This window comes from Eschrichtius robustus, chromosome 5 (assembly GCF_028021215.1).
Source record: "Eschrichtius robustus isolate mEscRob2 chromosome 5, mEscRob2.pri, whole genome shotgun sequence".
Taxonomy (NCBI): Eukaryota; Metazoa; Chordata; class Mammalia; order Artiodactyla; family Eschrichtiidae; genus Eschrichtius; species Eschrichtius robustus.
Genome location: NC_090828.1, coordinates 8,780,487 through 8,794,100, shown reverse-complemented (window position 1 = coordinate 8,794,100; position 13,614 = coordinate 8,780,487). Strand labels below are relative to the sequence as shown.

Here is a 13,614-nt window from a genome sequence, read left to right as displayed (position 1 = left end):
GTGGGGTGGGGTGGGTCCTGTCTCTAGGGGTGGCTATTCTGAAGCCTGATCCCAGGTGCGGACGAGGGTTCCCATTCCCGCGGGAGCGCTGACCTCGAGGAGGATTAGAGAACACCATGGAGCTCTCCGTGCACCCTCCCGCGCGAGGCGGGGCGGCAGTGGCGGCATGGAAGACACAGGCCTGGGGAGAATTCGTGCCAGGCGGCAGGCGGGACAGCGGGCAACCCCGAGGCGGGCGGGGTCCTGGGTGAGAAGCGAGCCGGTGGCCTGAAGAGGCGAGTGACTGAGCCGGGCACCCGGGGAGCCAGGCGGCGCGGCGGAGCGAGGGGCAGGGAGCTGACAGATAGACGGCGCGGCCGGGGCGGCGAGCGAGCGAGCGAGCGGGCGAGCTAGTACGGGGCGCAGCCATGATCACTTCAGCCGGTGAGTGGGATCGCAGCCGGCGCCGAAAGGGAGGAGACGCCACGCCGGCTTTCAGCTGAGTCAGGGCCGGTGACTGGGCACCTCCCGGCGGAGCACCGGCCTGCGCGGCTGCTCACTGCGCGAGGCTCACCCCCCGTGCCGGGGGCTGGTAGTGTGGCCCGGGCTTTCCGGGGGCCCCGCGACCCCCTCCGGCTCGGGGGAATCGCGCTGGGTTGACCGGCTCGTTCTTCCTCCGCAGCCACACCCCCATGCCCGGACACGAGGGGCTTCCTGGGCCCTTCTCTGACCCCGACGGGTTTTTCTTAATTCCATTCCTCCGGCGGTTGACCATGTGGGGCCGTCCGAGCCCAGCCCTTCCTTGCAGGTGGTTAGGGTGGGATGGTCCCCCCGTGCAGCCGGACTGTAAGGGAGCCCATGCTACTTAAGTACTTCTCGACCTGACTTAGCACTTTTCTCTTTAGAGGGAAATCGAAATTAAATTAGGCTTGAGGCGGGTCGTTTCTGGGTCTGTTCTAAGGATATTTAGTTAAAGCACCCAGAGAACTTTCGTGTTCGGTGAAGACAGCATCCTGAAGGCAGACATTATACTGAGAATCCAACTGTGGTTTTGAGGCTAGATGCTAACTAGGCTGCCTTGAAGAAAGAACTCATGGGTGTGCGGGGCAGGTTTCCTGCACTTAACCGTTGTGTGCGTAGATCGTGGAATGACGTTTGCAGCGGCATAAGCTGTAGAAGTCAGGTTTCAAGTGGAGATTTTTAAGCCCCGGGCTGCAGATTGATGTGCACGTAGCTGTCCTCAGCCTTGGTGCCTTTTTTCGTCTCTGCTCACAAACCTTTTTCTCGTCCTGTTTTACTCCACACTTGCCCCACAAGTGCTTTGCTATAAACAAACTGATAATCAGAGGACAGTAACTTGTAAGGAGCTCCAAACCATGTGTTTTATAAGGATTGCTTAAAGAAATTGGTGGAGACCCTGGGAGACATAATAGTTCTTTTTAAAGACTTGAAGAGCCGTCACCTGTACATGGGATTAGAGTTTTGTCTCCAGTGGGTGCAGATGATTGGGAGATGAATTTTAGTTCAATGTAAGGAAAAGCTTTTCCATCCAGTCAGAGTTCTCTAAAGAGAACATTAGCACTAAACTTCTTGCTGCTTGTAAGTGTAGGCCTCATTGTTTTTCAGATCCCTCTACTTAGCCCACACCACCTTCATCTCTTGCCTGGCTTGCTTTGACAGCCTTAAGATTTTGTTTTTTCCAACAGTTACCTCCGTATAGTCCATTCTTCGTGTTGTAGTCAGAGTATTCTTTTTTAAACCTTAATCACATAATATTATTTTTTTGGTTAAAATCCTTCAGTGGTTTCCATTGTGCTTATAATAAAATCCAGGCTTATAGGCCTACATGATCTGATTCCTGGCTTGTCTTGTACTACTTTTTTCCTCACTATACCCTAATCATACTGGCCTTTCTGTTCCTTGAATATGTCAATTTTTCTCCCCTACCTCAGGCCCTGCCACATTCTTTTCCCCCTTTCTAAACTCCTCTTCCTCAAGTTTTCCCTTAGCTTCTCAATCTTTAGCTTCCGCTCAAATGTTAGTCTTTCCTGATCATTCTATTAAAACATGCTGCATCTCTCCCCCTCAGCTGTCCCCTCTCTTCATTACAGTCCTGTAATTACTTTGTTTACTTGCCTGACTACTGTTTTTCTCTCTGTGGTAGAATTTTGGGCGGGAAGCTTTTCATAATTCTTAGAACAACTGCCGAGCAGATGACAGAAGTTCAAAAGTATTTCTCGAATGAAGAAATCAGTTAGCTGATCAAATCAATAAATCAGTCACCAGAGTATTTTAAGTAGAGGCTGAAACACCACTTGGTGGGGATTTAATAGAATTTAAACCTAATGATTTTTGAGGTCTTACTCTGAGACTCGGTGGTGATAGCATAGTGTGTATTCGTTACTGTCATTGGTTACATTTACTGGATTACTTATCAGCTTCTGCTCCAAACCTTTTGTCACCTGGTTTCCTGTCCTTTGGCTCTCTATGGCTTAGGATCTGTCCCGGGTGCTAAACGGAACCTAACAGGTACTAGTTTGGATTAGTCAGTTTATTTGTTCATTTATTGGCTAGGCACTTGCACGGCACTAAGAACACAGTGGTGAATAAGAGGTCAACATGTACTGTTAAGTTTTTCCAAGAGGTTTGGCTGTGAAAGGGAGCGGAGAGATAGAGATAGGTGGTTGCTGGAGGGAGACATGAGAATGAATTTTTTTTTTAACATAATAAAGGAAAATTATGCGTAAAAGCTTTAAAACAATAGTCTCCCACTCCTCTTTTCCCTTTCTTATTCCTTGAGGCAACTGTTTTCAACTTTTAAGCTGTGTCTTCTGGAGCATACCTTTATATTTATAAATAATACGCTATTTAAAATAATGTTGTAAATCGATAGAGCAACTTTAGGTAATATCTGCTGATTTCATATTATGGCATAAGAGATTTTTTAGCATCCTGAAACCTTCCCCATTCCCCAGGTGCACCTCGTCCCCCATCTAAAGGTGAGTTCTGTTGTTTTTAAGATGAGAAATATTTGTGTATGGAGTGTAGGTATTTGATTCAGTTGTGTTCCATGGACAACGGCTGCATTTCTAAGCCAGGACAACCGTTTAATACATTAGTCATAAGTGAAACCAAACAGGAGAGTATACAGAAATCCATCACCTCTTTTGGTAAAAGCAGTTCAGACATACCGTTGATTGACGGTAAGGGAATGGGTAGCATTTTTTGTATTTTGATAAAGCATTCTGCCATTTATGATCTCTACCACATTTAAGGTACTCTTGTCTATCAGCTCTTCCATGTCACTAGTTCACAATCCCCCTCCCCTCCCCTGATTGCATTCTTTAATCTGTCTTCTCTTCATGCTGTCAGTTCAACCTGTCTGTTCTGTGTTTGTTATACCAACCTAGAGTACCAAGAAGTTCCTTTTATCTGCTTTCATGCTTTTTGAACAGTAGTATGCCCTAGCTAGAACCATGGCATAGTTTTGTTTGCTAAATTTTATATCTTTTCCTGTATGGCTCTCTAAAGACGAAGCTATTTGGCGAACCTACACTTACCTGTTAGAAATGGCTACATCTCCTAAGGAAAGTTGCCTTGACACTTTTTGTATCAGCTCACAGTTTCAACTCAGTGTTCCGGAATGATTTTAAGACCTACATGGAAAACATATCTGAGACACAGTTTAGTTTCCTTCATGGTCCAAGGACGGTAATTTCCCACATCTTTTTTTCTAATAATCCCTTTGCTATATGACTGTATTTCAGGGTGCATTTTTTTGGAGAGGACAGTTATTTCCTTTACTCTCCAGTGTTAGTGCTAATCACCTCAGGGTCACGTGGGGAATGCTGTGCTTCAGTAATTGAAGTCAGAACAAGTGAGATTGCTCATCATTTAGCAGAGCCTTCTAGGTTACTTGTGATACAACAGAGGTGCCTTAACATAGGCATCTTGAAATAATCGAATTATTTTATTCTGTGAGTTGATGACTAAGTACTCCTGCTTTTGTAAATAATTTTATAACTCTTGGTTTATTTTGTGTGAATAATTTTATTCAAAAATTGTGTAGGAAAATTTCTCGTTTTGGTCAGTAAATTAGGCCAGTGATTGTCAAACTGTAATGAATATCAGTATTACAAGGAAGGCTTATGGCTCCATTACTGGACCCCATCCCCACAATTTCTAATTCAGTAGATCTGTGATGGGGCCAAGAATTTTTATTTTTAACAAGTTCCCAGGTAATGCTAATGCTAATGGATCCAGGAACCAAGCTTTGAAAACTGTTGAATTAGGCAAATAATGTGATATATATGGTATTATGAGGGTTTGATAACATAGTTAATTCTTAAAATTTGAAATATAAACCTTTTCAGTTTTAAAGAAAAATAATGATTCCTCTAGTGAAGTCACCCCTCAAAAAATACTTTTTTTCCAACTCTGATATATTTTTGACTAAGCGTTAGTTTATCTTAGGATATATATTTCATAATCATATACCTTTTGTCTTATAGCTGGAATAATTTCTCTTCTGGATGAAGAAGAACCACAGCTTAAGGTATGAGTCGAATAAAAATTAACTGGGCTTAATATGAGTACTTCGAAGCTCTTTGAATTTAGTGATAATCTGTATATCTTCTTCCATTTAAAATAGCCGTCCTACTTAGTCTATACCTAGTCATTGAAATCTAGCCCGAGGACAGGACAGTATTTTGGCAACAGCAGTGGTTTTCCCTAGAGTTTAACAAAGCTGAGGCAAATAAATCTCAGTGTGGCACCTGGAAACCACCCCCCCACACACCAGTTTTCTTATCAATGGAAATCACAAAAAGTTACTTCTGTATCACATATTTTAAAACTATTTTCATTTGACAAAAATTTGGAATATACTTTGGTTGGCTCTAGGCACCTGAATTCATTTATATCCAAACCAGCAGCCTAGAGTCAATCTTATACATACTGTCAAAGAAGAAAAATGTTCAGTATGATAAGGAATGACATTATGTTTTATGATTGAAAACAGAAAGGAAGTGTGTAAGCCCAATGGAAAATATAAGTCAGTTGGTAAACTTTTGTATTTGTCATTTAGTAAATATGACTTAGAATTTGGCCACTGATTTGTTGGAAACTTTTTTTTAAGGAAGTATAATGGTAAGTCTGTCTCAAAATCGAATTTTGGTTTTATCTTCTACAGGAATTTGCACTACACAAATTGAATGCAGTTGTCAATGACTTCTGGGCAGAAATTTCTGAGTCTGTAGACAAAATGTAAGAATTTACTTTATTTCTATAAATTGGAATAAAGTAGATCAACCTTAATTATCTGTGGATGTGGGTCTGTGGCTTATTAATTCATTTAGAAATTTGCTGCCACTAAATTGCGACTTGAGTATTTAGATTTGGAATTTTTAAGGAGAACCACAGTTTGAACTAGGCCTATACTTCCTAATTTCTTTCAGAGAAGTTTTGTATGAAGATGAAGGTTTCCGGAGTCGGCAGTTTGCAGCCTTAGTGGCATCTAAAGTATTTTATCACCTGGGGGCTTTTGAGGAGTCTCTGAATTATGCACTTGGAGCAGGTGACCTCTTCAATGTCAATGATAACTCTGAATATGTGGAGACTATTATAGGTAATTATCTTCCATCTAGTAAGGCTTTATCTTGTTGGCTTCTTTCTTGCTCTAGTACATATAGCATTTTTTTCCCTGAATTTTTGAGGTTGCCACATTTCATCTAAATTGAAAGTTCATAATCTTTCTACAGTAATTTTATGCAGGCTGAGTTTTTAGATGTGCCTTAGAATTCTGTGCTTTGTTATTTTTTTGTTGTAATGGACAGTAACATGAATAACAGTAATAATGAAGACACTCTACTCACAAAATATTTTAAGAATGAATCTAAGAAATTATTCAGAAACAGCCAACTTAACACAAAGATAGTTATCTCAGTGATTATGTTTATCTCTTTTCCAATGAGCATACTGTTACATGAAAAAATTAAATCTGATTATTGTGAATAACAGAAATTAAATGATAGTAATTTATAGAGTTGTTTCTAACACAGGAAATCATTATTGAGTGTTTCCATTGTACTAGGCACTGTACTGGTCGTTCTTCATAGCATAGTTTATTCCACAGCTGCCCTGTGAAGAAGGAGCTAACCTTGTTTTACAGATGAGAAAACTTGGGTTTCAAGATGATAAAGACACATGGCTATTAAATAGGAGGGTCAGAATTTAAAACCCAGGCTTACTCACTACGAAATCCATACTGTTTCTACTAGTAACCATTGTTTTTTTATTTGCTTCTGTATTTTTGAAGTGAGAGGGTAGCACACAGGTAAGGTTCGGGATTCTCTATCTTGTAAGTTGAACCAGCTCTGTAAGAGTTTGTTCAAAGCTTTTGTAGCTTTAAAAATGTTTGAAAACTCCTGTTCTAATAGATGAAAGAAGGGATTGCATACCCTTCAGACGTGTCTTTTTGACTATCAAGCTTTAGATCATAGTTACAGAGAGCCCAAGAGTGTGTTCTCTGTCAAGTGTGTATAGTATAGTTTTTTGAATTGCTGATTAAGAGGAGATCTGCATTATTCACCTGAACCCTTAAAAGGAGAAAATTGGTATTCTCTTTCAGAAATTGGGAAATGCTGCACAAGGCAGTCCAGAGAGGTACTTTTCAAATGTCCCTGAAGTTTGAAGTAAGATTTTGTGTTCACATTTAAAATTTTTTTGCCATGATGGTGTGAGAATGTTGCAAGTAAGTTTGTTGTTGTTGGGAACTCACTGAATTGGAGTTTTCATCTGTGAATCCTGTGGGAAGAACAGATGATTTTAAAGAATAGACCGTATCATTTGAAACCAGAGCACTTTCCCTACATTAAGTTAGAAATGGTGAGTTAAGTGCATTTATCTCTTTTCTCTTATTTGAAGGATTTTTTTTTGATGAATGTTGATAATTTTTTCCAGTGGTGATCTGCAAGTGCTTGCAATGTTAACATTTTACAAATGATGCTTTTAATCAGGACAGCTGGTCTATAAGAGGTTATGAGGTGGTAGGTGCCTTCCTGTGTATCATCTTAGTCTTAGCTTGTAGAAGGTGATTGTTGACTGGTAGACCAGTTCTGTTTGCTTTTCTTTGTGTGGAAATGGGGTTCACCCTTCTAGTTTTCTTGAGACTATTAGAATGGATTTTTTTAAATGTCAGCGAGATTTGTGAGAGGATATATAAAATAGAATTTAGGAAAGCCTTCCTAGGATCTTAATGAATGTCATAAACAATACACTCAGAAAATTCAAGGCTAGAATTTTCAATCTTCTCCCAATTGTAATAAGACTTCAGCTAGGAATGAGGCTCGGTTCTGGAATACAGTTATGACATAAACCTGGTAAGGGAGAGCACAAGTCTCATTTGAAACCTGGGAGGTAACATTTTTCTCCCTCAGTTATTAACTAAGGAAAGCTCCCCAAATGTTATAAATCTGAGATTCCTTTCTGATGAGGTAGGGGTAATGTTTCCTCACAACTGCATTTGGTTCAAAAAGCTCATATTAGGGCCTGGTGAAGATTTTCTGCAACCAAAATTGTTTAAGGTCTGCTTTGTGAGTGCCACTTAGTTCTTACTAACTATACCTGAACCTGCCTAATTCTGCCTGGATGGACCCTGAATGTGGTATATTCCAATTTATAAAAGTCCTCTGCTTCCCCCAAAATATAGACCCATTAACATGGGCCATCTAGTAGACCAGCAGTTCTTTATCCTAGTTCAAATCATTTCTGTTTCCTGGGGCTATAGTTGGCAACTAATTAATCTTTTCCTTGTACCTTTCTCTTTGAAAGGGAGGGTGACAGGCCAGTGAGTTATAGAGAGGATAACTGCTATATATGTCATTCAGCTTGAGTGGCTGTTTTCCTTAAGAAGGTGGAAGAAGGTTTAGGGAAATTTCCTTTCTTGGTTGCTCCTAAAAAGTTTAAGGTATGATTGTAAAGCAGTGTAAGTTGTAAACATGATACCCTTCAGTATGTTGCCTCTTCCTCCCCATTCACCCAAATCATCGTGAAATGGGAAAGCCAAATTATGCACATGCACCACTGCATGAATTTTCAGACTCCCTGTTTGGGGGAGAGGGGAAGTATGTGTGAATAGGTTCAACCCTACCTCACATTGAGACAGTGAATATTTTAGCTGATTGCTGGAAAGGTTTTTGGAAATCTTGGGATTGCCTTTAGAACCTGTGGCACATTTCAGGTCATAGACAGACTCTCTACTGTCAAGGATCTAATAGTTTCATTAATGTGAAGAAGTGTAATTTATTGCCATGTGATAATTGCTACAGTAGGGTTTTTGTTAATATCCTCAGTCATGGCAAGTGTTTGTTTTTGAGAGTGAAAACAGCAGCTATTTGTAGCCAACTCTGTAGAATAAGCAGTTTAGTCAAGTTGAATAACATAATTTTGAATAATAAACAGTAACAAGATAGAAATTTTTTTTTTTAATTAATTTATTTATTTTGTGGCTGCGTTGGGTCTTCGTTGCGGTGCGCGGGCTTCTCATTGCAGTGGCTTCTCTTGTTGCAGAGCACAGGCTCTAGGTGCGCAGGCTCAGCAGTTGTGGTGCATGGGCTTAGTTGCTCCACGGCATGTGGGATCTTTCCGGACCAGGGCTCGAACCCCTGTCCCCTGCATTGGCAGGCGGATTCTTAACCACTGCGCCACAAGGGAAGTCCTAGAAATGTTTTAAATAATGTCAGCTTACTGGAATTAGTGTGTAGCCCTGCAGTGTAACTGTTATGGAGGGAACAATATTAACTTGAAGGTATAACTTACAACATTTAAAAAATTTGAAATTTGCTCATTACTCCATAGTCATCCCATAAGTTTTTTTTATGATTATAAATGTAGGCATTGTCCTTTCTAGTAGTATAGCCCAATTTACCAGCTGATCAGAGTTATTTTATTTTCTCTATAGCAAAGTGCATTGATCACTACACCAAACAATGTGTGGAAAATGCAGATTTGCCTGAAGGAGAAAAAAAACCAATTGACCAGAGATTGGAAGGCATCGTGAATAAAATGTTTCAACGATGTCTAGATGATCACAAGTATAAGCAAGCTATCGGCATTGCTCTGGAGACACGAAGACTGGACGTCTTTGAGAAGACTGTACTTGAGTCGGTAGGTAGATGATGGAATTTTAGAGATTGCTATTGATGAAGAATCAGCAGAGCAAATAATTAAAACTGAAAATTGCATGGGTAGTGAAAAGAAAATCTAACTTAGATATAATAAGGTGCTCTTTTGAGAAAAATTTTATTTTTATATTTATAAAATATAAAATATATGTATTTTATATTTATATTTATGTTTATAAATGAACCTTGGCTGTGTTTTGTGTTTGTCAAATAGTTGCTTTTATCTTACCACATTTATTCCTTTGAGGTCTTGCATGGGGAAGTTGTCTTAATTACCCTGCCCTTTTTAAGGAGACTATATTGGTAAACTACTATTGTAATGCATTTACCATGGTTAAAACTATAAGCTACATTCCTGGTTTGGGGGGGTTTTGAAATAATTACGACAGTTGTAAGTTACCAACCAAAGTGGTCAGAGAGGTGCAAGACTGAGTTAAATGGACATTGATCTGCATGCCCACTTTGCCTGCCTCACTACGTATCCTTCTCCACAAGCTAGCTCTTTGCACTCCAGCCATTTTGACCTTGTCTCTTCTGCTAGATGTACCATACCCCATTCCCCTTGCCAAAAGTATTGCCCCTGCCAAAAACATCTTTTTCCTTTTCTTTCTTTACCTGCTGTATTCCTGTTCAAGATTCACAGTTCAGCTCAACTGTCATTTGTTTACAGATCCTTCTGTCAATCCCTGCCAGGCATACCCTCCTCAACCCTTAGGTCCAGCTAGGTCCACCACATTATAACCTCCTTAAGGATAGGTACTTTCACCACTGGGTCCCCAAAGCCTAAGGCAGTGTTTAGCAGCAGTGGTAAGATTTGTTTAAATGAGTAAATGAATGAATGACCCAATGTCATAGAACGGCCCTTATTTTGCTCTGTTTGATTTTTGTGCAGTTGTAGTTTCCCCTTGTCTTCAGGTGAATAGAACTAAAATATTTGTTTTTATTCATTCAACAAATATTTTTTGAGTGCGTATTATGTGTCAGACACTGTTCTAGACATTGGAGATACAGTGGCAAACAAGACCAACAAAGTTCCTGCCCAAATGGAATAATCCACTGGAGGAATAGGCAGTGAAGCCTTATTCCCTATAAGGTAAAGGGGTGATAAATTTTTAAAGAATAAAGCAGAGTAAGAAATGTGTATTACTTTACATCCCAGTGCACATATACATATAGATGTAACTTAGGATGAAATAATACCTACTTTTTCTACTTATGATGTAATCCTGATATTTTAAAATTGTATTTCATTTTTTAAAAAATGCTAGTCCCATTAAGTTGATTTCATCATGTATACGCTGATAGGTCACAACTTGCTTTTTAAAAAAAAATTTTTTTTAATCATTGAACAAAGCTATCTTTAAATTTTATAGTACTTTACAGTTTTCACAAGTTTCACACAAGATTTCATATAATCCTATAATAACACTTTTTTATCCCCTGCTCCCTTCCCCCTTCCCTGTCCTCACTGATAACTACTAGTTTGTTCTATCTGTGAGTCTGCTTTTATTTTTTGTTTTATTCACTAGTTTGTTGTATTTTTCAGATTCCACATATAAGTGATATCATGCGGTATTTGTCTTTCTCTGTCTGACTTATTTCACTTAGCATAATGCCCTCCAAGTCCATCCATGTTGCTGCAAATGGCAAAATTTCATTCTTTTTTGTGGCTGAGTAGTATTCCATTGTGTATATACATTTGTGTGTGTGTGACACCCCACATCTTTATCCGTTCATCTGTTGATGGACACTTAAGTTGCTTCCATATCTTGGCTATTGTAAATAACACTGCTATTGGGGTGTGTATATCTTTTCGAATTAGTAAATTTTGTGAATTTTTAATTTCTCAACTGGCTTTTTGAGAAGTACTCCTGTAGCTCTTCAGCATGCTTGTTTATGCTGAAGGACTTTTTTAGGTTAGTATCTCAAATATTGGGTATGCTGTGAAGAACCACAGGTAAACATAAATAATCTGGAGGGGCTTCCCCGGTGGCACAGTGGTTAAGAACCCGCCTGCCAATGCTGGGGACATGGGTTTGAGCCCTCGTCCGGGAAGATCCCACATGCCGCGGAGCAACTAAGCCCGTGTGCCACAACTACTGAAGCCCATGCACCTAGAGCCCGTGCTCCACAACAAGAGAAGCCACTGCAGTGAGAAGCCCGCATGCCGCAACGAAGAATAGCCCCTGCTCACCGCAACTGGAGAAAGCCCGCACGCAACAGTGAAGACCCAATGCAGCCAAAAATAAATAAATAAAATAAATTTATAAAATAAATAAATAAATAAATAATCTGGAGTCAAAATTTCCTCGGGAGAGCACCAGCTAGATGTGACAGCACTCAAAGCTTGAGTCACTCAGAGCTGGAGAATAGTTCTATCACACTGTGTTCCTGGCCAGTGAGTATAGGCGGTAAGTCATGAGGATTAGCAAGACTAGAGGCAGATACAATTGAAAAGCATAGCCACTTGGTATATGTACAGCTGTATAGATCATTTTATAATAATTAACAGCACCACCACAGTTATAGTATACTGTGGTCATATAGTCATGATCCTGGATGATCACTAAATATTTAATTGTTTTCACCTATTTTTTTTTTCATGAAGACAGGGAAATAGGTAATTTTCTTTTAAGATTTTCATCTAAAATGGTTAAAAATTTTAAGTTTTATTGTTTAAGTAGCAAATAAATCTTTAGCTGCCTAGAATGGCTAAAGAATATCGATTAAAATAATTTGATTTCTAAATAAACATGCTTCAGTAACCAGATGATCATGTCTCTTCAAATTATCTCTTTCAGAATGATGTCCCAGGAATGCTGGCTTATAGCCTCAAGCTCTGCATGTCTTTAATGCAGAATAAACAGTTTCGGAATAAAGTACTGAGAGTTCTAGTTAAAATCTACATGAACTTGGAGAAACCTGATTTCATCAATGTTTGTCAGGTAATAACATTGCATTACTTTACACTGTACTGCTGGGCCGTGCCTCACTACATTACATTATATAACATCACATCACTGTAATTTCATACATGTATCTCAATTGATCTTTACAACAGCCTTGTGAAGATACTTTATGCGTTTATATTCCATTTTACTGATAAGAAACAATCTCTCAAAACTAAAAAGCTGTTTTGTTATAATGTGTTATTTCTATGTATTCTTTTTTTCATTTTGAAAATAATCCAAGCATTTAAGGAAATTTTTGAAAATGAGGTTAAAAAAAAAAAAGGTAGAAGAAAAGATAAAAACGGTACCTATGTTATGTCATTCTAAAAAGAATTTCAGCTATAAAAATTACCTTTGGTTTCATTCCCCGAACACCAGCCAAGACCTTTGGGTATATTTTCTTTATCTCTTTTCATGTATGGACTTGCTTGCACACTTTAAAAAAAATTAAGACAGTATAGAAAATATATAAGATGAAAAGTGTATCTTTCCCTTTCCATTGGCCTTTTCCCAGTTAAAAGATTCATAAATGTTTTTCTTCCACCTACTAGCACGTGTGGAGCTACCTCATTCTTTTCAATGGCTAGATTGTGTTTTATTGACAAATTTTTGTATTCTGCTTAGAGCACAGCATTTTATCACGCATTTGGTTTGTTATTTTTTCATTATAATGTGTTCTCAATATGTGTTTCTATCCTCTATACATATTTAAAATTTAGATTAATACATCCTTTTTTTGAATGCTTTTTTTAAAAATTGAGTATAGTTGATTTACAATATTATGTTAATTTTAGATGTACAGCAAAGTGATTCAGGTTTTTATTTTTTTTCCAAATTATTTTCCGTTATAGGTTATTACAAGATACTGAATATAGTTCTCTGTGCTGTACAGTAAATCCTTGTTGCTTATCTGTTTTATATATAGTTTTTGATGCTTTTTAAACCAAGTGTGAAACACAGGGAAAGCTGGAAGAAAAATATCCACTTTTATATCACCTGAAGTCTACCTAACATTTTAGTATATTTCCTTTCACTTTTCTCTGTATAGGTTTCTGGAGTTTTGTTTGCTTCTAAATAGTTTTTAATAGTTTTTAAAATAGTTTTTAAAAACTTACATGAAAAACAGTAGTCCTCTGCCTTCTTCCTCTGTGTATTGCAGTTTTATTCCTCAGAAGTAATTTTATTTCTTTTAGCTATTTTATTCCTTGTCCCTGTAAAAATTTTTTTTAATTTATTTTACATTTTTAAAATACATTTTTGAACAGATAATATTACATTCACATGATTCAAAATTCATGAAGAATCAAAGGATATACAGTAAAAAGTCTTCTTGACACTTCTTTCCTTTGGCTCCCAATTTCCCTTCCCTGGAAGCAAACAGTATCAATTATATATTTCCTTCAATTTAACATTTTTTCATGTTTTAATGTTTCACAAATTCTTGTACAAACTCTTTCTTGATTGTGCAGTAGTCATTCAGTGGATATACTTTGCCTTTCTTA

General features: G+C 38.4%; 1 protein-coding gene across 1 annotated transcript in view; it reads left to right on the top strand.

Annotated features, from left to right (window-relative positions):
• The first annotated feature begins 248 nt into the window (after positions 1-248).
• The window catches only part of PSMD1 (proteasome 26S subunit, non-ATPase 1), a 100,809-nt gene continuing 87,443 nt past the window's right edge, over positions 249-13,614 (top strand). The window contains exons 1-6 of the mRNA XM_068544251.1: positions 249-423; positions 4,491-4,534; positions 5,171-5,244; positions 5,436-5,605; positions 8,939-9,144; positions 11,963-12,106. Of these exons, the coding sequence (XP_068400352.1) occupies positions 408-423; positions 4,491-4,534; positions 5,171-5,244; positions 5,436-5,605; positions 8,939-9,144; positions 11,963-12,106 (654 nt within the window). The 5' untranslated portion in view covers positions 249-407. The remainder of the gene's footprint in view (positions 424-4,490; positions 4,535-5,170; positions 5,245-5,435; positions 5,606-8,938; positions 9,145-11,962; positions 12,107-13,614) is intronic.